General features: G+C 57.7%; 9 protein-coding genes across 9 annotated transcripts; 6 read left to right on the top strand and 3 right to left on the bottom strand.

The window, feature by feature from the left end:
• Positions 1-186: 186 nt before the first annotated feature.
• On the top strand, positions 187-2043 carry INS49_006769 (uncharacterized protein; the record flags this gene model as incomplete). The annotated part of the gene is made up of 1 exon (XM_043167538.1): positions 187-2043. One exon carries the CDS (start codon positions 187-189, stop codon positions 2041-2043), a length of 1857 nt encoding a protein of 618 aa, XP_043028682.1.
• Positions 2044-2549: 506 nt separating this feature from the next.
• Positions 2550-3429, top strand: INS49_006768 (uncharacterized protein; the record flags this gene model as incomplete). The annotated part of the gene is made up of 3 exons (XM_043167537.1): positions 2550-2640; positions 2728-3063; positions 3191-3429. 3 exons carry the CDS (start codon positions 2550-2552, stop codon positions 3427-3429), a joined length of 666 nt encoding a protein of 221 aa, XP_043028681.1.
• A 522-nt stretch (positions 3430-3951) lies between these two features.
• Positions 3952-5185, top strand: INS49_006767 (uncharacterized protein; the record flags this gene model as incomplete). Its single annotated transcript, XM_043167536.1, has 2 exons — positions 3952-4704; positions 4742-5185. The coding sequence occupies 2 exons, from the start codon at positions 3952-3954 to the stop codon at positions 5183-5185; spliced, it is 1197 nt and encodes a 398-aa protein (XP_043028680.1).
• Positions 5186-5645: 460 nt separating this feature from the next.
• On the bottom strand, positions 5646-6052 carry INS49_006766 (uncharacterized protein; the record flags this gene model as incomplete). Its single annotated transcript, XM_043167535.1, has 3 exons — positions 5646-5720; positions 5814-5906; positions 5969-6052. The coding sequence occupies 3 exons, from the start codon at positions 6050-6052 to the stop codon at positions 5646-5648; spliced, it is 252 nt and encodes an 83-aa protein (XP_043028679.1).
• A 511-nt stretch (positions 6053-6563) lies between these two features.
• On the top strand, positions 6564-7713 carry INS49_006765 (uncharacterized protein; the record flags this gene model as incomplete). The annotated part of the gene is made up of 4 exons (XM_043167534.1): positions 6564-6662; positions 6736-6759; positions 6816-6886; positions 6951-7713. 4 exons carry the CDS (start codon positions 6564-6566, stop codon positions 7711-7713), a joined length of 957 nt encoding a protein of 318 aa, XP_043028678.1.
• A 2926-nt stretch (positions 7714-10639) lies between these two features.
• On the top strand, positions 10640-12398 carry INS49_006764 (uncharacterized protein; the record flags this gene model as incomplete). The annotated part of the gene is made up of 4 exons (XM_043167533.1): positions 10640-11518; positions 11602-11855; positions 11916-12290; positions 12371-12398. 4 exons carry the CDS (start codon positions 10640-10642, stop codon positions 12396-12398), a joined length of 1536 nt encoding a protein of 511 aa, XP_043028677.1.
• A 1857-nt stretch (positions 12399-14255) lies between these two features.
• On the top strand, positions 14256-16333 carry INS49_006763 (uncharacterized protein; the record flags this gene model as incomplete). Its single annotated transcript, XM_043167532.1, has 6 exons — positions 14256-14342; positions 14454-14525; positions 14619-14680; positions 14821-15646; positions 15743-15932; positions 16077-16333. 6 exons carry the CDS (start codon positions 14256-14258, stop codon positions 16331-16333), a joined length of 1494 nt encoding a protein of 497 aa, XP_043028676.1.
• A 926-nt stretch (positions 16334-17259) lies between these two features.
• On the bottom strand, positions 17260-19032 carry INS49_006762 (uncharacterized protein; the record flags this gene model as incomplete). The annotated part of the gene is made up of 1 exon (XM_043167531.1): positions 17260-19032. One exon carries the CDS (start codon positions 19030-19032, stop codon positions 17260-17262), a length of 1773 nt encoding a protein of 590 aa, XP_043028675.1.
• A 1479-nt stretch (positions 19033-20511) lies between these two features.
• INS49_006761 (uncharacterized protein) lies at positions 20512-22387 on the bottom strand (the record flags this gene model as incomplete). The annotated part of the gene is made up of 4 exons (XM_043167530.1): positions 20512-20559; positions 20617-21002; positions 21058-22054; positions 22163-22387. 4 exons carry the CDS (start codon positions 22385-22387, stop codon positions 20512-20514), a joined length of 1656 nt encoding a protein of 551 aa, XP_043028674.1.
• Positions 22388-25844: the final 3457 nt, after the last annotated feature.

The raw sequence follows: 25844 nt of genomic DNA, 5'->3' as shown, positions 1-25844 counted from the left end.
GTGATGTTTGATGTTTTTGACAGAGGCAGGCCCACACTCCCGCGTGGGGAACCCTGGTTCGGTGGCGCGGGATCTGCGGCAGGGATACCTCCTTGACCAAAAATTTCCAGCAGTTCGGTCTAGTTCAAGGCTCTTGCTACTTCTCTTAACCTTCGTACCCACGACTCCTGGTCCACATTGTCAATCATGTTTGGGAAGGCTCTTTCAGAAGCCGTGTGTCCGCTTTGTCGGTTCGCGCTCGACTCGAGGAGGCCAGCGATACGAAATGCAATCCCTCAGCCATGGGCCTACCGGTTCGCCTCGAGCTACAGACAAAAGCGCTCCACGCCCTCCCGGATGGTGCTGTCCGACAACGTTACGCGCCGACGAGACGACGATGGCAGCAAGAAACCGCGGCGGAGAGCAGTCGACGGCCCCTTCTCGGGCATGAACAGAACGGTCGCAAACATCGATCCCATGCGACGGATAGCGCAGGCGCGGGGGCGAGACAAGGACGAAAAAGCGGGCACGGAACGCGACGGCAAGGACGCCAAACCCAGGTTCAAAGCCCTGCGTATGCAACGGGCCCTGACGTCCTTCAGCTATGGACAGAGGATGAACCTCAAAGATCGCATGAAAGAGGTGGAAAGCTTCGACCAGTTTGACCTGTTGCCGGCGATCAAGGAGGGTGGCTTGAAGGATATGTTCAAGGACAAGGCCGAGATCCAGCCCACCCCGGTACAGAGGCTTGCGATCCCAGCTCTCCTGGGTCAACATATCGGTGCGCCTAGGCGTACGAAAACAAAAGCTGTTCCCAGCGAAGCAAGGCAGGAGTTCTTACTGGCGGCCGAGACGGGATCGGGCAAGACGCTGGCTTACCTGCTCCCCTCGGTTAACGCCATGAAGATTGCTGAGGCGCAGGACCAGGACGTCGCGGCGTATAACAAGAGGCTCGAAGAGGAGAAGGCGCTGCGTGCTGATCCGAGGTATAAGGGCAAGTCCTTGTTGGAGCCGCATCCTACTACAGCCCGGCCACGAGTCATCATATTGGTGCCGACCGCCGAGCTCGTCGACCAGGTGGGCGGGGTGGCCAAGAAACTGTCACATTCGGTCAAGTTCAAGGTGGAGAAGATATCAGCCAACTTCGACGCCAAGGTCATTGAGCGCCGGATCTACAGGCACGAGGGGCTGGACGTGGTGGTCGCCACGCCTCACCTGCTGGCATCTATCGCAGAGTCGGACCCCAACGTCCTGTCACGGGTGTCGCACCTAATCATCGACGAGGCCGACTCGCTGCTTGACCGCAGCTTCAGCTCCGTGACGACGAGCATCATGGACCGGGCCATGCCCTCGCTCAAGCAGCTGATTATGTGCTCCGCCACGATCCCCAAGCGGCTGGACCACTACCTGTCCACCAGCTTCCCCAAGATGAACCGCATCGCGACGCCGAACCTGCACGCCATCCCCAGGCGGGTGCAGCTGGGCGTGATCGACGCGAGCAAGGACCCCTACCGCAACAACAAGAACCTGGCCTGCGCGGACGCGATCTGGTCGATCGGCAAAGGCGCCTCGATGCACGAGGGCGCGGTGCCGGGCGAGGTCGATGTGAAGCGCGTCATGGTCTTCGTCAACGAGCGGGAGAAGACGCAGGAGGTGGCCGACTTCCTCGTGTCGAAGGGCGTCGACGCTGTCGCCCTGCACCGCGACACGCCCGAGCAGCGGCAGAGCGAGATGCTGGCCACGTTCACGTCGCCGGTGCCCGTCAGGAGGCTGATGGACGACGTCGAGAGGAGCAGCCCGGTGAAGGGCAAGAGGCACCTGCAGAACACAAAGGTCATCGTGGCGACGGACCTGGCGTCGCGGGGCATCGACACCCTCGGCGTGAGGCACGTGGTGCTCTACGACGTGCCGCACACGACCATCGACTTCATCCACCGGCTGGGCAGGGTGGGCAGGAAGGGCACGCGCGGGGGCAGGGGCATCGTCATCGTCGGCAAGGACGACAGGAGGGATGTGGTTGCGGAGGTCAAGGAGAGCATGTTCATGGGCCAGGCGTTGTTGTAGACAAACTTACCGCGAGGATATATGAGGGAATGTACGGCATAGCATTGCAAAGGCGTGGTTGGCGTCTCGGGTTTGCACATCTCTTCTCTGGGTCGCTGCTTTGGACCAACGGGAAGTGTAGGAATCAGTCTCTGTACCGAATATCGGTCTTGCTGTCCCGTGAGGATTTCCGCCATCGTACAGATAGGCGTCTTCGGCACCGAAATCTATCTAGCCGTCTGGTGCGCAGTTCCGCCATCGTCGAGATAGATAGACAATGTTTGGCATCGGAAGACGGGCCCGGATTTAACAGACGGGTCATAAAGTCCGGAGCCCCCGATTCATCGGTGCCTTCTTCGGCAGTTCCAACGGCTGGGCGATGCTTCATGTGTTAGATAAATATAGCTCGAGTCTCACCCTCATGGTACATTGGTCAATTGCGAGCCGATTTGAGTTGCACTAACCTCATTGCCCTCAATTCTGCTTTCAATTTCACAAAAACCACAAAGAACAACCCAAAGCCCAGGATGTCTTGCAAGGCGTGCGAGGAACTACCCCCTGTCTCCGCGGAATGTACCGAGAAGGGAACGTACGAGGCAATCGCCGGGTTGAAGACGTGTAAGTGAGCAACAAAACAAGAACAAAACATAACTCACCCCCGAGAGCCCCCAACAAGGAATTTTCTCACATCCCCCGGGCGCCCAGATGTGACGGGCCCCGCCAACGCAACCCGCGCCGTGATTGACATCTACGACGTCTTCGGGCTGGCCAGCCAGACCATCCAGGGCGCGGACCGGCTGTCGCAGCACATCGGTGACTGCCTGGTGCTCGTGCCGGACCTCCTCGAGGGCAACTACGTCCAGCCCGACTGGCTGCCCCCGGACACGCCCGAGAAGCAGAAGCTCTTCGCCGAGTTCCGGGCGGGGCCGGGCGACGCGGGGAAGGCGGTCGAGAAGCTCCTCAAGGTGCGGAAGGAGGTCGGGGAGAAGTGGCCCGGCGTGGAGGACCACGTCCGGGCTCTGCTGGGGCGGCAAGATCACCGTGCTGGCGTGCGGGCCTGGCAATGAGGGTGCCGGGAGGAAGTTTACTGTTAGCTGGACGGCGCATCCCGGGTGAGTGCCATTCTCCCTGCTTGATGATATCCCCGAGGATATGATGCTGACGGTAGAGTGTCTGTTGCACAGCGCTCTCGACCCGGCTGACGGTGCGGCTTTGACTGTCCCGCATATCTGCCTCGCCTCTGCTGGTGAGCCGTCCGAGGCGGTTGCTGAACTCAAGGAGATCCTGTCAAAGCCTGGTAAGATCGGCCATGTCGAGACCTACGGTCGCCCCATGTTTCACGGCTGGATGGGTGCTCGTGCCAACCTGTCTGACGAGACGAACGCGAGGGAGTATGAGAAGGGATAAAAGCAGGTTGCTGAGTTTTTGGCCAAGTATATTTGAAGTTTGTTGAAGATGAAGTCTTGTGAGCGGATGCAAGTCTGTAGTCAGTTCTCAATTAGTCCAGAATGACAGAGCAAACCCACTTATAATCCAAAGATTGACAACGGTGGATTCCTTGAGTAGCGGGGGCCGAACGCAGCCAAGTACTTTAAAAGCATGCAGTCTTAAGATGCGACTCGAAAACCTCTACCTGGAGCACAGTGCTACAGATCGTGGTACATAGCATAAGATGTATTGGCCCGCAGCAGTAAATCATCGCACGTAATTGCTCCTCAAGAAATATCCACTGTTCCCGAATGTCTGGAATCCGAGCTGTATGTAGTCTAGCATGTGCCTGGAATTACTGGGGAGGAAGGGCGACAGGGGTTATGTGGGGAATCATGGCTGGTGCACTCGTTGCTTCCCCAAAACGCAGGTCGCAGCATAGTTGCATCAACGCTCACTTCTTGCTCCTGTCTACATTTACAACACATTTACAGAGTTACCATGAGCAAGCCCGGTCTATCTTTCGGGCTCAGTCTGGGCCAAAAGGCAGGCCCAGCCAAGGCCCGCGCTCCTCCACGAAAAGCTGCGTTCGGCGGCGGTGACGACTCCGACGACGAGGCCCAACATACGTCCAAGAATGAAGAGACAATCACAGAGCTTGACGGCTTCGCAACAGTACCCACAAGGACCACAGATAGTTCGGCATCTTCAAAACACAGGAAGGGCAAAATACCAAAAGAACCACCCAAACTCAAATCGAAAGTCGATTCCAGCCGACAATTTGGCGACCTGTCGTCTGCGCTCACCTCCAAAAAATACGCTGAAGCGGCCGAGGCTCTGGATCCTTCAGTCTACGACTACGATGCTGCGCATGATGTCATCGAAGCCGCGAAGAAACAGCGCGAGGCTGAGGTCAAAAAGGAGAATGCGCAGCGTAAATCACGATACATGTCGGATGTGACGAAGGCGGCCGAGCAGCGCGAGAGAGACCGCTCGATCGCAGAGCTCAAAAAGATTCAGAGGGAAAGGGAGGCAGAGGGCGACGAGTTCGCGGACAAGGAGAAGTTCGTCACAGAGGCGTACAAGCGGAAGCAGGAGGAAGACAGGATCGCCGAAGAGGAAGAGAAGAAGAGGGAAGAGGAAGAGAAAAAGAAGAACAAATTTGGCGGCATGACCGGTTTCCACAAGGAGTTGCTGGAGCGCGAGGACCAGCGCAGGGCGGAGATGGAGAAGATAGTTGCTCAGGCGGCTACTGTGGGTGGTCTCCCCAAAGCTGAAGAGAAAAGAACAGGAGAAGGACCGGACAGAGACGGACGCGGCGCGCGAGATCAACGCGAAAGGGGGCTCCGTCATTGTCAACGAGGACGGCGAGGTCGTCGACAAGCGCCAACTGCTCCAAGGCGGGCTCAACTTGGGCGCCAAGAAAAAGACAGAGGCGCCCAAGGACCAGGGCCGCTCGTCGTCGGACTCGAGATCTCGGGACCAGTCGAGGGGCAATTTTGGCTCCGGGGGCAAGCAGGCCATGCGCGAGAGGCAGACGCGCATGCTCGAGGAGCAGCTGGAGCAGTCCCTCAAGAGGGCCCGTGAGGAGGAGGAGGAGGAGAGGAAGAAGGTCGAGCAGGAGACAAAATCCAGGAAGACCGAATCGGATATATCGAGCGCCAAAGAGAGGTACCTTGCGCGTAAGAGGGCTGCGGAGGAGGCCAAGAAGAATGGCCAGCAGGACGGACCATAGACGGACAAGAATGAAACCCAAGATTTGAGAAGGATTTTGATTGTGTTGAGATGTTCTATGTCTATCTCACGCAGCGTGCCGCTTCGTAGGCCGCGCTGAACCACGCTGGTATCAACGTAATACACTCCTAATTTGCCTCGAAAAACAGGGCGCCCACGAGACCTCCTTGCTCCAACTTCGCATATAGCCATCTGTTGTCCCAATGGCGTGTGGTTCACAGATATGCCCAAGGACTGCCACCCACTGACCTATGCCTTGGTACCAAAACACAGCCGACGGAAGTTGTCCCACGGAGGCATTCCACCGAATTCTATCCCACTCGAAGGGTGCACTGATCAATTTGTCCACAGATACTTGTGATCCCTTCGATCCCTGTTCGTGTGCCTGTGATGCCTACTCTATCATCGCCCCCCTCCCCCCAGCAACCTCCGGGACCCCCGATCCACTTCCAACGTTTCTCTTATAACCCAGACTGTTCTTGTCGTATTCTCTGGATGTACGCAGCGTTTACTTGATTCCATGCGCTCATGTATTTCTAGGGCCGCCGTTAGTATCTGGGCGTGGAATCAAGTGAATCCAGCTGCCAGCGCTGTGTGGGTGGTTGAGGATTCTGGATCTCGCCCCTTACCTCCATGCATGAAGTGAAGCACGTTTGCTCGCCGCTCGAGACGGATGATCCGGGCTTTGGCAGGCACTTCTCGAAGCAGACCTCGTTCATTTTCTGGCGGGTTGTGTCAGCCGGCGCAAAGTGATGCTGGGAGTCCCCAGGGCAAAGCGGCGCACCTCGATGAGCATCCGGGCATTCGAGGTGTTGGACTCGAGCTGAACCTGACGCATAACAGTCTGCTTGATCGTGTTGGAGTCCATGGTGGGTCTTATGGGCTTCAATGGGCAAGGCGCAAAGAGGGAATGATTTCGCTGTTGGCGAGGCTGCCGCAAGAGATCAATGATGGCATCGGCGGTCCGAGAAAATCCAAGAGAGCTGTGGCGGTGCTTGCGCCGTGCGCGTTTCGGCTTCGGTTGACTCTCGGCCGCAGCCCCCTGTCTCCAATTCTGCTGCAGGGGGCATAGCTTCCTCCAGCTAGGCACTGGTCAGCCGTGAGGCGCGGCTCCGAACGGCAGGCAGCTGATCCCGGACCCCAGATTCGAGTAGCGCATGCTGCAGAAAAAGAGGCCAGCTAGCGATTCAAGCTGCAACTTTGGGCGGGCGAGCGCACCAACGTCGGATTCACGTCTGACCTGGACTTTCACCAGCCGACCACACAACCACCAAGCAGCGAGCGGCCACTGCCCGCATCTCCATCCCCGACGAGCCAATCCTCTGCTTTCTTTCTCGAATTTCTCTTCCACCGATTCTGGCAGAGCCTTTTCTTTCACCATGTGGTTCAGCGCGGGCTTGTCAGCCTTGGGGCTGGCTACACTCGCCTGGGGAGCAGTCAGGACAGATGATGAAGGAAACACCATTAAGAGCATCGGGGTAAGACTCTTCTGCTGTTGTGCATCGTGCACTGGAATCTACAGGACGAAAACGCTGACAATGCTGCACATAGTTGCGAACACACACGCTGCAACAGGTGAGAGACCTCTATGCCTCGGCATCACGCGACTACCAGTGGACTAACTCAGTCAGCCCTATCTTGACTCCGACATGCAAAGTCGTTGGTATGACTTCGGCGGCGACGCTGTTGTGAGGACGGATGCGTGAGTTCCGCGCCGCATACTACTACGCGCAGGCGACAACTTTCGCTTCTGACACTGGACTTAGTTATATCCGACTGACCTCCGACCGGCCGTCCCAAATGGGTAGTCTGTGGTCCAAAGTGCCCTTGACAGCAACGAACTGGGAGATAGAGGTCGAATTCAAGATCCACGGCAAGAATCAGCTCTTTGGCGACGGCTTTGCCATGTGGCTCACGAAACAGCGCGCACAAATGGGCCCCGTGTTCGGCAGCGCCGACAACTTCGAGGGCCTCGGGGTCTTCTTCGACACGTACAAGAACAACCGGCCCGGCACCGTATTCCCATACGTGATGGCGATGGTGGGCGACGGCAAGACGTCGTACGACAAGAACACGGACGGGAAGCTCCAGGAGTTCGCGGGCTGCTCGGCCAGGGGCATCCGGCACGCCAACGTCCCGACCAAGTTCCGCCTCACCTACTTCCAGGACAAGCAGCTGAAGCTGGAACTGCAGTACAAGAACGAGGATGACTGGGTGCTGTGCTTCGAGACCAACGAGCCGCCGTCGCTGCCCAACGTTGCGTACCTGGGCTTCAGCTCCGAGACGGGCGAGCTGAGCGACAATCATGACATCGTGTCGATCAGCGCCAAGAACCTGTACGCATCGAACCCGTCGTCGACTCCCGGAAGCAACCGTAGGAAGGGCAAGGGCGGCGGGCCAAAGAGGAAGAAGGGCAGCAGCTGGACGTGGTTCTTCACGAAGATCATCCTATTCTGTCTTGTGGCTGGTGGAGCATATGTTGGTTATACTGCATGGAGGGCCAACAGCCTGCGGAAGAGCCGATTCTAGGGGTCATGCGGCTAGCAAGACAATGTGACGATGGGTTGCGGTCAACGAGGTGGGGATCACCTACATATTGGATGAGGACGACAATTAGGCAGATTTAGTCATTTCCTCGGGTCCTGGGAGTTCAGGAGGAATCTGAAAGCGAAAAGTACATAACACCCCGTTTGTTGCTGGGGCGCTGATGCCAGTGTAACGCACCGACCAGACAGACAAGCATTTGCTGAAGTGACGCCCCGTAAGCCGGCCAGCCATGCCGCCCTTTGTAGTCTATGCATGTGCATGCACATCTGCATTTGCATCTATCGATCTGCCTTAATCTCAGCCGCAGCAGACGACAGTACATACTGTGGTAGTCTAGCCAGACCTCGGGACTAATGCTCTCGTCTGGCGATAAGATAAGCGAGGTCGGCAGCGCTGTGTTTGCATGTCGGGTGCGGCAGCGGGACGGCAGGACGGGTAGATCTTAGACCAGTAGTTGGTGAGAGACACATCTATGGGGCCCATTCTCACCGATCCCCAGACTTTCTTCTCTCCTGACACATCTGCGTTCCAATCCTGCGCAGAACCGGGCCGGACAGGCTGGACAGGCTGACAGGCCTGACTGGCAGGTCCTGGGTAGGGACTGTTGGGGGCCCCGTCCAGCTCTCTGCCCGTATCTCCCACTGCCACACTCCCACCGTGCGCCACGAGCCGCAGCTACATCGACTGGTTTCGGTCTCTCTGCGGACGGCGACCTGCTAGCTTTTGTGGGCTTGGATGTTCTCTCCATCCACACCTGTTGATCAGCGGCGCCGGCCCACCAATTGACGACTGCCCGAGCTGATCGAGCCGTGAAGCCAGAGATAGCGAGGCTCGAGGGGTGAGAGCACGGCTGCTAGCAGGTGCGGCTGGGGTGACATGGCCGGGCTCAGGCACCGGCTTGCTGCTCGCTGGCGCCACCGGCAAACAAGGGATGAAGAGATGTCTAAGAGGCCGTCGAGAAAATCCCCCATTCCAGCCCCGTCTCCTCTAGTCCAGCCCAGGCCAGCCCAGGCCAGTTCAGGTCAAGTCAAGTCGAGTCGGACCAGACCAGGCCAAGGTCGAGTCCTTGCGCTGTGCTGCTGCTGAGCTCTGTTGAGCTTTTGCTGTGCTGTGCTGTGCTGTCAAGGTCGTCCGTCCGTCCGTTTTCTTTGAGCGCCCCGCGGCTAACAACTCGACTCTGGCCCTTGCCTCTCCCATCCCTCCCTTCCCTCGTCCCCCTCGTCCCCTCCCAGCAGCTCCAGCTCCAGCCCCGGCCCAGCCCCAGCCCCAGCTTCACCTTGATCTTGCGCAGCTCCCCAGTCCAACCTTGTGCTTGCCCGATCAACCCTCGAGCTTCCTCGCATCACGAAACAAATACTACTACTACTACTACTACACGGTACCAATATACTCAACACCTTGTTATATTATGTCATTATAACTATACTATACTGCTATCCCATCCCGCGCTGTACCCATCCATATCTACCCATACTTCACTCGTTGCGGTCAGTATACGATACCCCAGAGTCAAATCGGTCGGTTCCCCTTTGAGTATCAACCACCACCCTGTCTGTCGTGGGCGCCAATCCAGCCCGCAACGGCTGTCGCACCAATCCAAGCTGCCATCCCACCCTCTCCTGCTGTGCCCAAACCCACTCTTGCGAGATTTGAGGTCCCCCTGCCCATGCGCAGCGCTACAAACCCCTCCTAGACGTGTGCGCTCCACTCCACTCTCCACAGCTCGAGCTCAGCATCCCCACGGCACCTGGGACCCCGGCTCACCAGCTCGTCCAGTCTCGCCGGCCAAACCTGCGCGGCGTTTTCGAATTGACTCCTGACTGCCCAAGCCTCGACTCGGATGCCCGCTGGCATGTCCTGATTGAGCGACAATTGACTCGAACTGCCTCAGCCCGATCCCACAGATCCAAGCAGCAGCAGCAACAGCAGCAGCAGCAGCACCGCCGCCGCTGCCCTCGTACCCTACCCTACGTACCCTACGTACCTTACCCAGCCTCGACACGGCCTCAGCCTTCTCGCAGAAGCCGCGTTCGGTTCTCGTGCCCAAAGCCCACTCGCCAGCCGGCCAGCCAGTGAACCCACCTGCCTTGGTCAACCCACCTTGGTCAGCAAGGGAGGGGCAATCTGTCTGCATCCCTTCCGGCCTCGAGCAGCAGCAGCAGACTTGCCAGAGAAGAGAGACGAGAGCAAGCAGCCCGGAATCCCGTCCACCATCAACCCCCAAAAGTCCCCCAATGACCCACGGGTAGTCGTTCCGGTCAACCTTTATCACTCTATACAGGTACGGATCTTAGAAATTGGCTCCATTCCTTTGTGGCACAGACCTGCAGCACCTGAGGCAGTGGCAAGCTCTGCGTGTGTATTGGATTAACCTTGTGCACCTGGCAGATCTGTCCAACCCTGGCACAGCATCACTGCTTCTCCTTGCTTCAGACAGGAGCAGGCGGACAGCAGGCCCAGCCTAGACATTCCCTGCTTCTGGCATCCTGCTGCCAAACTTCCTTTGCCGCTTTCTGCCAAGATCGTACTCGGGTTGTCGGCGCTGGCAGGAGGGAGAAAGACAGCAGCATACAGCCAGATTGCTGACTTTCAAGGGCTCTAATCAGCCATCCCAGAGTTTCCTTGTCTGTGATTTGGCTTTGCATCGACCAGTCAACCAACGAGCCGCCTCAAGCAGCCTCAGTCAGATCAGCTGGGGTCCACACCCTCCTCCAGCCTTTCAAGGTTCATCACAGGTCACCACTTCCCTCCCACCTGCGGCCGACCTGGGCACGACCAGGGGACGCTGTTGCTTCCGCTTCCCGAGCCTGCTCGTCCCTGCCCCCCGCCGTGCCTCCGTGCACCCCTTTTCCTGCCCATTCCTGGGGCCGTCCGCACCTTCTGTGCCTCCGAATCGCAATTCGCTCTCATGCCTAGCCTCGGTTTCCTCAAGAAGAAGCGGACAAGGGAGGCCGATCCTTCTGCCACAGCCAGTCAGCCCACGAGTCCAATCACCCCCACCACCACGGCAAGAAGCTTCGACAACTCTACCCTTCCCACATCGCCATCAACGCAGACCGTCGAACCGCAGCAGAAGGTCGCACCGGCGCCCAGGCCGTTATCCGAGGGCGCGAAGGTGGCCATGAATCCTGCAACTGCTCACCTCGCTGCCCCGTACAATGTCGCACCTCCGGCCCATTCCCCGTCCCCGGGAACCGACCCGCAGAACCTACCGAGCATCGCCAACCTCATCAACCCTCCGCAGCAGCATGACGGCGCCCAACAATCGGCTTTCGCACCTCCTTCTGGTCAGTCGCGATCGCTGAACCAGGCTCAATTCCCCCAGCCGCCTGCCAACGGCCAATCCGCGCCCGGCGCACAACCCTCAGCCGCCATGGCCCAACAACAGCCAGGCCCGGCCCAAGCTCTGCAGGCGCAACAGGCCGCGGCGGTGCAGCAGCAGCAGCAACAGCAACAGCAGCAGCAGCAGTCGAGGCAGACCAAGGGGAAATACTCTCTCGTCGACTTCGACATACTACGGACCCTTGGAACCGGTAGCTTCGGCAGGGTACACCTCGTCCAGTCGAAGCACAACTCGCGATTCTACGCCGTCAAGGTGCTGAAGAAGGCACAGGTTGTCAAGATGAAGCAGGTCGAACACACGAACGACGAGCGGAAGATGCTGGGCGAGGTCAAGCACCCATTCTTGATCACACTCTGGGGGACGTTCCAGGACTCGAGGAATCTGTACATGGTGATGGACTTTGTCGAGGGTGGTGAGCTGTTCTCGCTGCTGAGGAAATCCGGCGTACGTCTCTCCTTTTATACCAACCAGGCTCAGGGGATAATGTATGAACCCGGAACACTCTCCGCTGACACCCTGCTCCTTAGCGCTTCCCCAACCCTGTCGCCAAATTCTATGCTGCCGAAGTCACCCTAGCGCTCGAGTACCTACACGAGAAACATATCATCTACCGCGATCTGAAACCAGAGAACTTACTGCTCGACCGGCACGGTCACCTCAAGATCACGGACTTTGGCTTTGCGAAGCGGGTCCCGGACAAGACGTGGACACTATGTGGTACCCCTGACTACCTTGCGCCCGAAGTGGTGTCCAACAAAGGTTACAACAAGTCGGTGGACTGGTGCGTGACAGCTAACTGTCCCTCCTACAAGGCTCGATCAGTACTGACAGGTGGATCCAGGTGGTCATTAGGAATCCTGATATACGAAATGCTGTGCGGGTACACGCCATTTTGGGATAGCGGCTCGCCAATGAAGATCTACGAGAACATCCTCCGCGGGAAAGTAAAGTACCCGGCCTATATCAACCCGGACGCCCAGGATCTGCTGGAGAGACTCATCACCGCCGACCTGACGAAGAGGTTGGGCAACCTGTACGGTGGGCCCAAGGATGTAAAGCAACACGCGTGGTTCGCCGAGGTGACATGGGACCGGCTCGCAAGGAAGGATATCGATGCGCCATATACGCCTCCGGTCAAAGCGGGCGCGGGCGATGCCAGCCAGTTCGACAGGTATCCCGAGGACCCTGAGCGTTACGGCCAAGGAGGCCACGATGAGTGAGTTCCAATCCCATGGGAGCCCGAGTTCTCAGATCGCCGGAGCAAGGATGTGACAGGCTTGCTAACGGCAAATGCAGCTACGGACATATGTTCGGCGACTTTTAGGACTCGAGAACGGAAAGGACGTCGATATCGAGCACAGAATGTGCCGAGACGCAGGAGCGAGAAAAAGTCGGATGGATGGGGAGCCGCAGGCTTCCTTATAAGTGTCGAATTTCACTAATAGTCGCGACTGTGCAAAGAAAACCGGCGTTGTGCGGCGCAGCTGGCCAACACTACACTTGGTTTCTGGTTGGTCCTTGTCAGTTTTGAAGGGGCGGGACGTGTACACACACGACCGCCGCTGGGTGTATCGAGTGCCGTGTAATTTGGAAACGGAAAAGCAGGTGGCGACCTGGTTGCATTGGGCTCATGCATGGACATGTTCTGGGAAATGCTCTCAAGATAGGTATGTTGGGGGACAGACAACAGCAGGAACGAGGTGAGAAGAAGCATGGCTACAAGTATCGCATACCTACGATGAAACAAGAAAGCAACATACCTATAAGCACAAGCATGAAGACAACTAGGGGTATGAGTATAGAGAGGGCCAGAGAGTACTGAGAGATGGGGATACGGGAGACGAGTGTGTTTCTTGCAACATGCCAGATGATAAGGCATAGGAGAACAATGCTATCTCAGTCTCGTGCCACAGCCTGATGCAACTGATCTAGGGTCCATCGTGTGGCCAAGGTCAGCATGAGGATGTGCATATGTACCTAGGTATGCATGGATTGGGAATAGAGGTAGATGGATGTAGTCTACCGTGCTGTATGCAAGCACTTCGGGGTACCATATTACCAGAGTATTAGGTAGGTACCCTGTCTGGCCCAGAAGGAGGAACAGGCAGGGGTGGGTCTAGGTAGGCGGGCCCCACCGTGGGCGGTCTAGCTCGTTCTCTGGGCGGGAGCTACAGCTCACCAAACAAGGGTGAGGTGTGGGCAAATGGCCCAACGGCTGGCCAGCCCAGGAGCCAGGGCAGAGGAAGCTTGGTTGGTTGCTATCTGCCAGGCCAGATGGTAGTCTACGTAGTCTATGCCCCCCTCCTGTGATCCTTGGTTCGTGGAGTTCCGATCGGGGGGGGGGGGGGCCACCTGAATATACTGTGTAATAACTGACTGGGGTGGATATACCCAAGGTCGAGAGGCTCTATCTCTCTCTCCAACGGGGTGGCACCATTGCGATTGCGAGTTCAGTCGAGTTGAGTTGAGTGAGCCCCGCACAGATGCACCCCCGAGCCCGACGCCCAAAAGGAGAGATCCCCGCCACCGGGATTGACAGATTCCTGGCTCCTCATGAATCGACACATCGCGGGATTAGTTTGATGACGGGATCCAGCGAATGGGAGATTTGACACCTGGCTGGAAATTTGGGGAAACGAGGTTTCTTGGTCTGGCTGCCTCTCCCTCAACTCCCCTTCTGTCGTTCCGGATCTAGAACCTGTTGCACGCACGGTACATGGAGCTTTTTGCGGCTTATTTTTTCCGTTCTCTGTTTTCTCACATGTGCTACTGACGTGCAGACGGCCGCAGATGCCTTGGCCGTGTGAGAGAAAAGAGCGTGCATGGTCTGCTCTGGTCGCATATCTCCCTGACCGACATTTACTCGTTTCTTCTTTCCTTCGCCTTCCCTCTCTGCATTTGCCTCCGTACTGCCCAATTGTAAATTAAAAACGGATTGAAGCATTGACCTGGGCCTACCTGATTTTTTTTTTTTTTTTTTAAAAAAAAAAAAAACTGCATACTTACAGCATGCGACGCTAATGGCCAGGGGCGACTTCGGGCATATACCATGCATGCACGGCTTCTCTGCTCAACGGCCTATGTGAGATACAACCAGACGCGGCGGGATTAGGACGGGACGGCTCGCATAGAGGAAAACCAGGCCTCGGGATCGGGAACGCCCTGGGAGGGAATCGCCACGATGGACGACTATTTCTTCAAGAATCATGTCAAGGCATGCAGGAATGTCAGCGAGGACACGAGCTACCTGGAGATCTTCAACTACTCGGTATGGAACTGTCTCACAAATTCGCCCCGCGCGCGCACACACACACACACACACATACACACACACACACACGGGGAAGTGGGAGTATTCGCTCCGGGCTGACCACATCAGGATCCATCCTATAATACTGTCGAGCAGCACCCATTGACGATGGATGAGTTTGACAACTTTTTAAAACGAAAGGTACGCATCTCTCGGGGCGGTGCCTCTCAGCTTCATGCCCCGAGGCTGTCATCTCACACCAGTCCGTGCTGACATGCCATCTCACTCTCATAGGGCGCATTCGCGCCGCCCAAGCTTAAGGATGGGGTGAAACTGCTCAATGGCTGCAGGATAGTGTATGTCTTCATCACCCTTCATCCTCATATATGTCTTCGCGACGGAATCGACCGTGGATACCCCTCCCTCTCCCTCTCACGCCTCCTTTTCAATGATAAGATGCCACTCATGTCACTCACACACGCCTCACCGCAACCAGCCTCCAGCTCAAAGTCAAACACCCCGAGACGTTCGCGCCACAGGTGATATCCTTCACGGGGCCTGAGTACGAGAACATGGTGCGGTCGCTCCACCTGCCGTACCGGGCGATCGAGGGCACCGCCGTGGTGGGGCCCTTCTTCTGGTGCTCCAAGGACAGCGACGACGACGACGACCCTTACCAGCAGATCATCATGCGCAAGTCGGACGTGCGCAAGAAGGGCAAGACGCGCGGGTGGGAGCTGATGCTGTCGCACCACTTCCGCACGGGGGTCACGACGGGCTACGTCAAGGGCACCGACTCGAGCGACATGACCGAGAGCATCCAGCACCTCAAGGAGTGCGCCTCCCACATGGCCCACCCCTTCCTGCTGCCCGTCATCATCCTGTCGCACGACCTGAGCCCCAAGACCGACTCCAAGCAGCGCGACGCCCGCGACTGGCTGCGCCGCCTCGAGCACGCCGTCAGCATGCGCAACGAGATCCAGGAGGAGGAGGGCTACGTCAAGGCCGACGTCATGGACCTCGACCAGATCAACCGCGACCTCGTCGAGTGCCACTCCCAGGTCCTGTGGAAGCGGCCCCAGGCCTACCAGGAGATCATCACGGCCATGGAGGAGGGCATGGAGAAGTTCGTGAGGATGCTGCCCCCCGAGCGGGGGCCCCTGGCCCTCGAGGACGGCGGCAGGGACCTCTACGGCTACAGGGACCTGAGGAAGCAGCAGTCGAGCATGCTCAGCAGGCTCGAGTTTTACTACAACAAGTTAAAGGGCACAGAGCACTACGTCCACACGACGCTGGAGCGGTTGGCTATCCAGCGGAGTGCAGTAAGCGCCCTTCCACTTCCTCTTGTCCCGGGAAATCGGACTAGATGAACCCCCCAAGTTGCAGCCGATGAGGACTGACAGCCACCACCCGGGCAGCTCTACAACATTATCGCACAGAAGGAGTCCAAGCTCAACCTGCAGATGGCAGGTGACCAGCGGCGGCTGGCGTATGCGAGCAAGCGGGACAGCACATCGATGAAGACCATCTCGCTGCTCGGCTCCATCTTCCTGCCCGCGACGCTCCTCGCCTCGATATTTAGCATGACATTTTTTAACTTCCAAAACGGTAAGCCCAAGAACCATCCACTCACGCCTGGTCGTGGGGACGCAATTCGAGAAAACCGCTAGGGCGTCTTCCTGCTGGCGGTTGGACCTCTCATACGCACGAAATGCAGTTAAAACAACCTCTGGTTCTGACAGTTGACACCAGGCCTCACGGAGAACGACGACGGGCCGGTAGTGGCGCCGACGTTCTGGATATACTGGGCGGTGGCGATCCCCATCACGCTCTTCATCGTGATAATATGGTGGATCTGGGACCGGAGCCGCGAGGCGCGGTACGCCAAGGAGGACGACGACCTCGAGGCCAACATCGAGCACATGGAGAAGAACATCATGAAGACGATGCGGCAGCGCACCATGAGCAAGGTCAGGACGTGGACGCACGCGCCCGAGAAGGTGGAGTAAGACGACGGGCGGCCGGGCGGGCAAAAGACAGAGACAGAGAGAGAGAGAGAGAAGGAAGAAGCGGAAGGGAAAGAAGATACCCTTCGGAACATATTGATTCGGACTGCTAAACAAAAGCGTGCGTGTCTTCTGTGGAAACTTTTAGGAGCACCCAAGGTTTTATATATACATGGGCTGAACGAGGTGATGACTATCATGAGCACGAGAGAATGATTCACGAAGCTACGACCGTTGAACATTGTATTGTTGCTTGTTGCAGAGAACTCGGGGAAACTGTGAGATGGTATCATGAGGTGTATAATAATACCCGTCATCAACACTACATAGAAATTTTCTGTTCCAAGTGCCCGCGCAATATACATGTGCTTGCGGTTCAGACGGCCCCTCCGTCCATGACTGGAACTGACAACGGCGGCCCACTGGGGGCCGTCTTAGCCGGGCAACGATATGGAAGGCGGTTGAGCCGACGCTCAACATGCAGAGCACCATCGCCAGCTGTGAGTGGCGGCGTCGACGTGAACAGCACGTCGGCCTTCTGCAAGCACGTGTGACCGACCAAGTGCCGGCACGACCGTACTGCATCCCTTTTGCCCTAGCTGGGTCTCATGCGTAAACAAGGTGTGATGATCCCCAGTCCCGATGGGCGTTACGACAACGCTCTCCGCCTTCACGGATCCGGCCCGAGCGCAACACATGCCGTTCAGATCATAAGCTGCAGCCGACAAGAGTTGAGCCATGGTTGGACCCCCATCTGCGGTCCGGGAATCGGGCGGCGTGGTCCCAACTAGTCCTTTGCAAGGCGCAGGCCATTCCACGTGCGCATGCCGTGGGTATATTTGTGGAGCGCCCTGTCGGTCCATGGACATTCAAACATGTCCCGCCTGCGTTCAATCGTGATCCCTGGGTATGCCTTATATGTCCAAACCCTATCCAGAAACCAGGTTGCTTTCGGGGAAGTCCGTGGTCTTCTCCAGGGACTCTGCCACCTGTCCGGCAGTGCCATTCTCGTCCGCTTTGATGGCAGGAGCAACAGCATCAGGCGGTCCCTCGGCGTCCGCCTTCTTCTTGGCGTCCTTCTTATCCTTCTTCCCGAGCGATATCGCGCCCTTCGCCAGCGCCTCAGCCGGGAGGGGCCTCACGATGGGTTGGGCTACCCACCACGGCCGCTTGCACCTCTTCACGGTGGCAACCGAGCTGTCCGGGTCGTCAATGACGACGTCCTCGGCATCAGTCTTGGCCTCGCCGTTGCCCTTGACGGCTTGTTCCACAGCGGCGTCGGCGTCCCGCGACCCCTTCTCATAGGCGCCGTTCCGTCCATCGTCCTCGACGCTCTTGCCGCCCGTGCGCTCGTACTCGAGCAGGCCCTCGGCGACCTTCCTCTCGACCATGGCCAGGATGCCCTCGTACACCGCCATGTCGCCCAGCCTCGACTTGGCCAGCGCGTCGCGCACGTCGTGGTGCCTCGTGACGAAGTGCCGGAGGAGGTGGAACAGGTGCGGTTGCATGCCGACGAAGTTGGGGCCGGCCGTGATGGACGTGACCTTGGCTCCGCCGCCGCCGTCCTTCCTCCGCTTCTTCCGCGCGGGCTCCTCCGCCTCAGTTGCGTTCTTCTCATCCCGTTTCTGGAGCTCCCGAAGCCAGGACTCGTCATCCCCGGGCACGAACAGCGGCAGCCTCGCCGGAGGATCCTGCTCCAGAACGTACCGGTACATGATATCCAGGTACCGGCGCATGATGGCGTCGACCCGGAACCCGCCGCGGCCGTCCGTGCCGCGCCAGTACTCCCTCGTCTCCTCGCCCGGCGGCGGCGGCGTTGCGAACAGCGCCGGGTCGCTCAGGTTTCCCTCGGCGGCCATGACGCCGTCGGCGCCGGTGGCGTCCAGGCACCGCCGCAGGTCCCCGTGCTGCAGCATGTTGCCGTTGGCGAAGATGACCGTCTCGGGCGGCAGGTTCTCGCGGAGGTTTCTGATGTACTCCCAGTCCGCGACGCCCGTCATGTGGCCCTTCTGCTCCCTCCTGCGCCCATGCACCGTCAGGATGCTGGCCCCCGCGCTTAGGACGTTCCTGGCGTACGCCAGCGTCGCTTCCTTGGTCTCCAGAATGCGTATCTTGGCTGTCACGGGGATGGACAGGTTCTCATGCAGCGTCTTGATCATGGTGTGTATGAGCTCCTGGTCCTCCTGCAAGAACGCGCCGTAGTGCCCCTTGCGCGCGATGCCCTGTGGGCAGCCGAGGTTGAGGTCCACGGCGTCGCAGTGCGGCGCGACGAGCTTCGCCGCGGAGAGGAGGGCTTCGGGGTCGTTGGCGCAGAACTGCACAAAGAGGGGTCGGTCGATGGCCGGGTTCCCGTCCAGGTACGGCTTATCGTCGGAATCGCTGCTGCCGGTCGCGGCACCTGCGTGCGGCTTGGAGGTGATCTGGGACTTGGACGATCGCGTGGGCTGGAAATGAGAGTCGCGGTACTTCTGGCCGTCCATGAAGAGGCGGGCGTGGAGCATGGGCGAGTATGCGAGGATGCTGCGCCGTTCGGACTCGGGGAGGAAGGATCGTGACAGCATTCTCCAGGCGAACTCGGACTGGTCCACCATGGGGGCCACGATGTACCTGGGGCTCCCGATGCTCTCGTAGAATGCGCGACCATGCAGCTTGGCCGGCCGCACTGCCGGGTCTGCAACAGCAGCAGCTATGTCCCCGGCCATTGTCGCGATCTTCGCCGTCGCAAACCCGCTCGCAAACGCTCTGCGTGGGGCACTCGACAACGGAGGCACCCGCGGCCCAAGTCGCCCAGCGAAGACCGCCAGACTGGTTAGGGGGCCGGTAATTGACTCTGAATATGTGCGCTCGCACTCGCGAAGAGGACGTTGAGAAATTGCGTGTGTGCAAGGCTGAGCCGACCGGTCAGGTCGAGAAATGGGACCATTTTTTTTTTTCTTTTTCATTTTTTTCCCAAGTTAGTCGGGCGCGACTTCAGCCTTGCGTGCAGGGGCCATCGAATTGACAGGGATAAGAGGTCAAGAACTTGGGACTGGTCGAGATCCAAGTACCTTGATGTCCCTCGGACTGTGGTCCGCTGCTAAATCCCAGCAAGGGCTGGCCGCCGTTGGCAACCACACAAATGGGTGGCAGTAGGCCATGCATGTTCCCCAACATCCTTCCTGCCACGTACTGCACTCCAGGTCTAGGTATCCAGTCTGGAGTAATAACATTGCTCGCTCCCAGCCTCGTCCATGTCGCTACGTCCCTACTACATATCGTGCATAAGCCGAAAGTTTCCCATGCCTTGTCTGCACGTAATCATCTTGAAACTCATGTCATGCACGTTAAACATCGCAGGGCAAAGTATTTCTCATACTAGCTTGCATCCGTCGTCTGTTTGCATGTGAAATATGTTGGTAATGAAATGCTGCTTCCAGAGAGTCCAGTCCTGTCTTCAGTCTACTGTCAACATGCAGGCTGTCGATACGGCATCGAGCCTTCGGTTGGTGTCTTGTCGTCCCCGCACAGAGAGAGTCAAATGCTCGGCTTGAAAAGGTGCTTCCGGGGTTGCTTTCGGTCTATCTAGGCTCCGCTGAGTGATAGGAAATGTAATGAGACCTCAACCGAAAAATCCCGCCTGCCTCGTCTGCTAACACAACCCTTTCCTTGAATGCTTGTGACTTTTCGCACGAATCGCTCTTCTCCCACATTTCGGTCCATGTGCACGCAAAAGATAGACAGAGGGAAAACAAAACAAAACAAATGATGCAATATGGCCCGAATCAAGAAGCACTTTGATCACCTCTCAGAGGCCTCCCAGTAATTAAATATGTTTGATACCTCCGTGGCTCTTGCTGGCCCCAATCTCCTCCATCTTCAGTCCATCAGCCCTGCCGTCATGAGGCCGACCGAGGGTGGCCTCCAGGCCGGTCTCGCCTTGGCCCCCTCGTGCACCCAGCCCGTCCGAGAGTTGAGGTGGTGTCCAGCCGCAGACGGCCTTTTCGAGATTAATTCAGTCGTCCTTTTGTCGAGAATCGTCTACTGATTGCCGCAGGCTCTGGTCCCAAGATTAACGCCCTGACACCTTACTTGAATGCTTGTCCCGAAACGCCGTTGAAAAGATTGCCAATACACGATGGGGTTTGGGTGCCTGCTTGCCACGGATGACCAGCAGGTAAACATTCCATCGGAAACTATCATTGTCAGAAGAAGTGCGTGTAGATCTTGGAGCTCTCATGCACTTCCATCTCCTGCAATCTTACGTTAGCACCTGGTCACATGACAACTGGTCATCGCGTGCAACGTACCATCTTGAAGTTGTTGAGCTCCTCCTTGATCTGCTGCGCTAGCATGGGTGTGAGGCGGTTGCACGTTGCAATCTCAGAGCGACGGTCGTACTCCTGGCTTGGCCATGTGTCGTGGAAGACAATACGAGGGCTGAACGTCGCGTTCCGCTTACTCTGCCCACCTTGCGGTGTGCCTGGAGCGCTTCTGGTCTCTTGACGCAGCCGTAGGGCTGTCATGAAGTAGTCCTCGCTGCCAATTGTGACGGACCCACTCCGGTTGTGATTGGCTTCGTCATTGGGGGTGCTAGGAGCACTCGAGTTTGGAGAGTCGGCGACGTGAGGGACCGCAGGCAAATCAAAGAGGGGACCCCTCTCGACTCGGGGCGAAGGAGTGGAAGCGCCGTTGTCTAGGTTTTTTGTTAGCATTGAATGACTTCATATAGCCGGTATAGAGTAGCCTACGTTTCAGAATGCCTTTCCGTACAGCGGCCAGCACTTCGGCTCGCTCCCTGTCCCCACCGACGATGCTCTTCCGCGAATTGGAGTTGTCTGTTCCTGAACTGCCGGCTCTCTCGGGAGTCATCCCATCGGCGGCATTGGTGGCGTCCATGGAATTTCGCTCCAGGCGTGGAAAACCAGTACCGCCGCCGTTGTTGGGATTTGGATCAGGGTTGACGTTGACACGTTCCCTTTCCGCCTCAACCGTCACCATGGTCACGGCGGCCTGGCTCCCTTCCGGCATTTCCGCTGTGGGTACACCGATGGTGGACTTCGGCCGAAACAGGCCAGCCAGGGAGCGTCCGCCTTTCTTCATCCCACGTCCCATCTTTCGGATCATGATCGATGCCGACGAGGCCGTGGAGGAAATCGACAGGTTATCAGTGGAGCCCGAGAATAGCCTCGAGCCAGCATAGATATTACTGCCGATGCCCGCCGCCTCCTGTAGTTCAGCGATGCGGGCCTGCTCCGCGTCGAGTCCATCAGCAGGTGGGTTCTGCTGCGTTGTCGTCGCCTCCGAGGACCCGCCGTTGTCCTTGCCCGCATCCCCGGCCCCGGCCCGCCTCAGCTCAGCAGCACTTCCAAAGGACAAGGCTCGGCGGAGTCTCGAGGTCTTGCTCTTCAGTTTGCCCCCTTTCTGGTTGATGGCAGCCAGTTGCTTGACAGCAGGGCTATCAAACCCAGTGCTCGACGACGGCTCGGCAGCACCAGTTTGGGCCTCTGGCTTGGTGGTGGCAGCTGCGGAGCCCTTCGATCCCTTGGATCCCTTCTCGGTTTCCATTGTCACCGGCTTTGATAGCGGCGACGGATTGGCAATCCGCTTGGCAGCATCGGAGGATGAGCTCCTAGGTGGGATGTTGACAAGCTTGGGAGAGTCTGGGTTCGTGGAGCTTTGGTCTGAGGACTCAGAGAGCTGGGCGGGGTTTCCGGTCGGGGTCGGAACGTTGTTACGGTGGGCAGACTGGATACATCAGTCGTCAGCATGTGGAAACTTCAAGGGCCCGGCCCTGCATAGACATTGTGATTGGATCGTGTGTTTCAGGGGGTGGGATCATATGGAGACACTCACCGAAGAGGGTCGAGAATTGCTGCTCCGGCTCGAGACAAGACTATCAGAGCTACCGTTCTTCGCACCCGCCACGGGGCTGCTGATGGTCACCAACCTCGCAGTCTTGATCAGGTCTTTATCGTTGCTAGCCCTGGCAGCTGAGCGCTCCGCAGATGGATCTTCCGATCGCTTGGGATCCGCTGGTTGCGGGGTTTTGGGCAGGTCGGTAGTATCCAAAGCGGGCATGCTGCGACGGCGAATTCTTCTTGAATCCTCATGATGCCTATAGAGTTGCATATCATCCACGGAGCCTGGTACCTTCGCGTAGAAACTGCTCGGCCGGCTCAAGTTCGAAGGGCTGGGCCGCCTTTCCTTGTTGGGGCTTGGCTGAGTGTACAAGTGGTTAACAGACGCCATTCCTGAGCCTGAAGGAGTCGCTGAGCCCTGTGTTGCACCTGACTCCGGCGACCGTTGAGCCGCGCTTCGTCGATATCGGTCGGGTTGGCTTTTTGCGGCTGCTGTTGACCCCAAGGACAACTGATTTGAGGAATTGGAGAGAAATGCGGACTGCGGCCGAGGGCCGGGACTGACCCTTCTGGTACCAGACACAGGTATCACGGAGTCATCGCGAGACCCAATCGAGGCAACATTTAACGCCGAGTTGGGCAGGTTGGGCATGGAAGCATTCGCGGCGTGCCGTGACCGCCCCGTGGAAGTATTCGGATCGAGGCTCTGCATTGTCGGAACAGAGGGGGAAGACGAGGCCCGATAAGCTGAATAGTGCTGCCACTGTCCGTTCGGAGTGAGGCTTGGGGTGGCCGTGAAAGAGTACGGCTGAATTGGGGCGGAAGCTCCCCTATAAGCCACTGGACCAGTGACACCTCCAGCTACTCCGTGGTAGTTGTTCCTTTGTTGTTGAGCACCGGCGTATTGCTGGTTCGTCTGAGATTGAGGGGGCATCATGCTCGAATTAGACCCGGTCCTTGTCTGAATCATTGGAACGGTACTGGTTTGCTGAGGATACGCTTGAACCAACGCGGCCATTGTCTTCTCGCGATGTCGATCTTGAGACGCCTATCGAAAGCTGTCGAGCAAGGTAGAAGGTCTATCGGCGTAGGTCCTTTCCCGCCCGAGCAAGGCTCGCAAGCACAAGCTTCCTGCAGTCTAATCTATTAGCCTCAAAGTTCCTGACGAGCCTGAACAGAGCATGAGTAACGTCAAATCAAGGGATGCGGGGGCCCCAGTAGGCAGGCCTGAGGTATTCGATGGTGAAGGGCCGGAGACTTGCCAATTCGTTGACGCCAGAGAGATTGGGTGTCCCCAAGGTGGCAAGGTGGGAAATAAATGGCGTGGAGGAGGGCTACTGCAAACGACAGTTGGGGAAGTGATGTGTATGGATGCCTGCAGCAAATTGGGTGCGAGAAGGTAGACGGCCTTCAACTGAAGATCACTGTCACCGTGAACTCTGTGGAAGGTTGTGAGATCAGAGGACCTCTCTACACAGGTAAGGCTGGACAATTGAATGTCGGATCAAGAGTCCCAGGCGTGTACCCGGTGATGGCTGGCTAAGGCGAGGACATGAGGAGCCTCTGTTAGATCAGAAGCGTCGTGGGCTTGAGAAGGTCCGAGCACGAGAGTGAAGGTCGCTGGTGGTGAAATTGGCTGGAGTGGTAGGTCCGCTCGGGCGCTCTTGAGGGGGCAGATTGGCGCGAGATGCACGCTTTGGTTGGAGAAAATGCGAGGCGAGGCACAAACGGGCCAAGCAGACGGACGTGACGGGCTCGCAGCAGGCGGAGTGAAGACAATGCAAGAGATGCTCTGTAATAACACACACAAAGACGACGCAGACAAAAAGGAAGTTGCCTCCCGAGCGAATCGTACTGGATTGGAGCTGAGAGGGTGGCAGACGGAGGCGGTAGCAGGCGAGTTGGGACAGTCGATGGGCTCGTGGTGTTTTTGTTGTTGATGGCGGCGTGGTGCTTCGCGATCGTGATGCCGTGCTGGAGTTGCCAGGAGGAGCCGAGCAAGGGGTGGTGAGGAGGAGCGAGAGGTTTCGACTCGGGTCTCCAGAAACAAAATTGGGCCGGGCGGAGGTTGGACCGGAGAAAGACACAAGAAAAAAACAAGGAAGAGAGAGAGAAGGACAAAAGACAAAAGAGGCGGTGATGAAGGGAAGGGAGTACAACAAGGAAGAAGACGGGACGAGGGTGTCTTCACAGTGACCTGTCGTGTCGTGTCGTATCGTGTTGTACAGAAGGAGGTGGAATGGGTGGAAGGAGGTCGGCGAGGGGAGAAAAAGAGGCCAGGAGCCAGGAGCCCTGAGAGGAGCCAGGACCAGAACGAGAAAGAGCAGCTGCTGTACAAAGCAGACAAATCTGCATGGAAAAGACGAGCAGGTGCAAGGAACAGGGGCAACAGCAGGAACGGGTGCATGGGCAAACTGGGGCCCGACGCAGAGCAACCCTTTTCGTTGAGCCAACCAAACTGTGAGGAGCTCTGTCATCTCAGTTGGCCGTCTGGGGGAGTTTGGGAGTCTACTCAGGTACCCTACCACCCAGGTACGTGGGCAGTAGGAAGGGACCCTACTCCACATTGCACCTCCTGTGCACACCTCTCTGCGTGTATCTCTTCTTCTGACTCTCCCTCTCCCTCTCTCTGTGTGTCCCTCTGCGGCGCTGCTCTCCCAGTCTCTAGATGATCTCGCACGCGTCCAGTTCACAATGCACCGTCCACAGTCCATGATCCGCAGTCCATCCAGTCTTTTTCTCTCCTCCAGGGGTCCAAGGGGGGGCGAGGCTTAGCGCTCACGCCTACAAGCAGATGCTACTCCAAAACCAGCTAAAGCAACTGTAAATTGATGAGCAGCTCCAATTTGTGACAGTGGGAATCCGGCCGACCGTGGCATGTTCCTGGAGCATGTTGTGCATTGCATTGCGTGGTCTGTCCCTTTTCTGTTTCCTGCTGCCCTTTTTTTCGCTCTGCCTGCCTGCCTGCTCTGTTCAGGAATGACGATGGTTACGGACTGACACTGTGTTCTATCTGTGTGGCCTGCCCTGCTGGGTGTAATCCGCACCCATCTCTCCCTCCATGCCCACCAGGACATTGTGGTATCTGTAGTACATGTACGCACGCACGCACGCACACGCACGCACACACACGTCTCTTGTCTCCGTCACAAGGCCGCAGGACCAGACAAGATTGTGTGTCCAGAATGCAACACAGTCCGAAAAGGGGCAATACACCCACCAAGGGTTCCTTTCCTAGAGGAACCACAACACCAACCCACCACACCTGCACGCTCACACTCACACTCACTCAGTTTTACGCCCGGCCTGCGACAAGAGGTTCGCAGGTGTTGTTGATCGGGGGTGCGACCCCAAGAGGGATGGGATTGGGGGGGGGCGAATGGGAGATTGAGTGCCGGCTGTGATTGGGCACTCTGGCTGGTGGCATTGAATCCGTCCGCGCTAAGCAAGGCTGTCCCTGCAAGCTCGACAAGCACTCCTCCGTGCGTACCACAGTACCCAGCAGCAAAGCAGTACGCCGAGTACTGCGTGCGCCGCACACAGCAGAGTACAAGACAGCACGCTTCGCAGCCTCTGTGTCTGTTGCACGCAGCCACGTCCAAGCCAGGCACGTCCACCACCATCTCACAAGCCTTCCTTGACGACGTTGCCTAGTAGATTTTCATCGTGGTCTGCCA

This window comes from Diaporthe citri, assembly GCF_014595645.1.
Source record: "Diaporthe citri strain NFHF-8-4 chromosome Unknown scaffold_2, whole genome shotgun sequence".
Taxonomy (NCBI): Eukaryota; Fungi; Ascomycota; class Sordariomycetes; order Diaporthales; family Diaporthaceae; genus Diaporthe; species Diaporthe citri.
The sequence above is the reverse complement of the archived record's forward strand: the minus strand, read 5'-3'. Positions and strand labels throughout refer to the sequence as shown.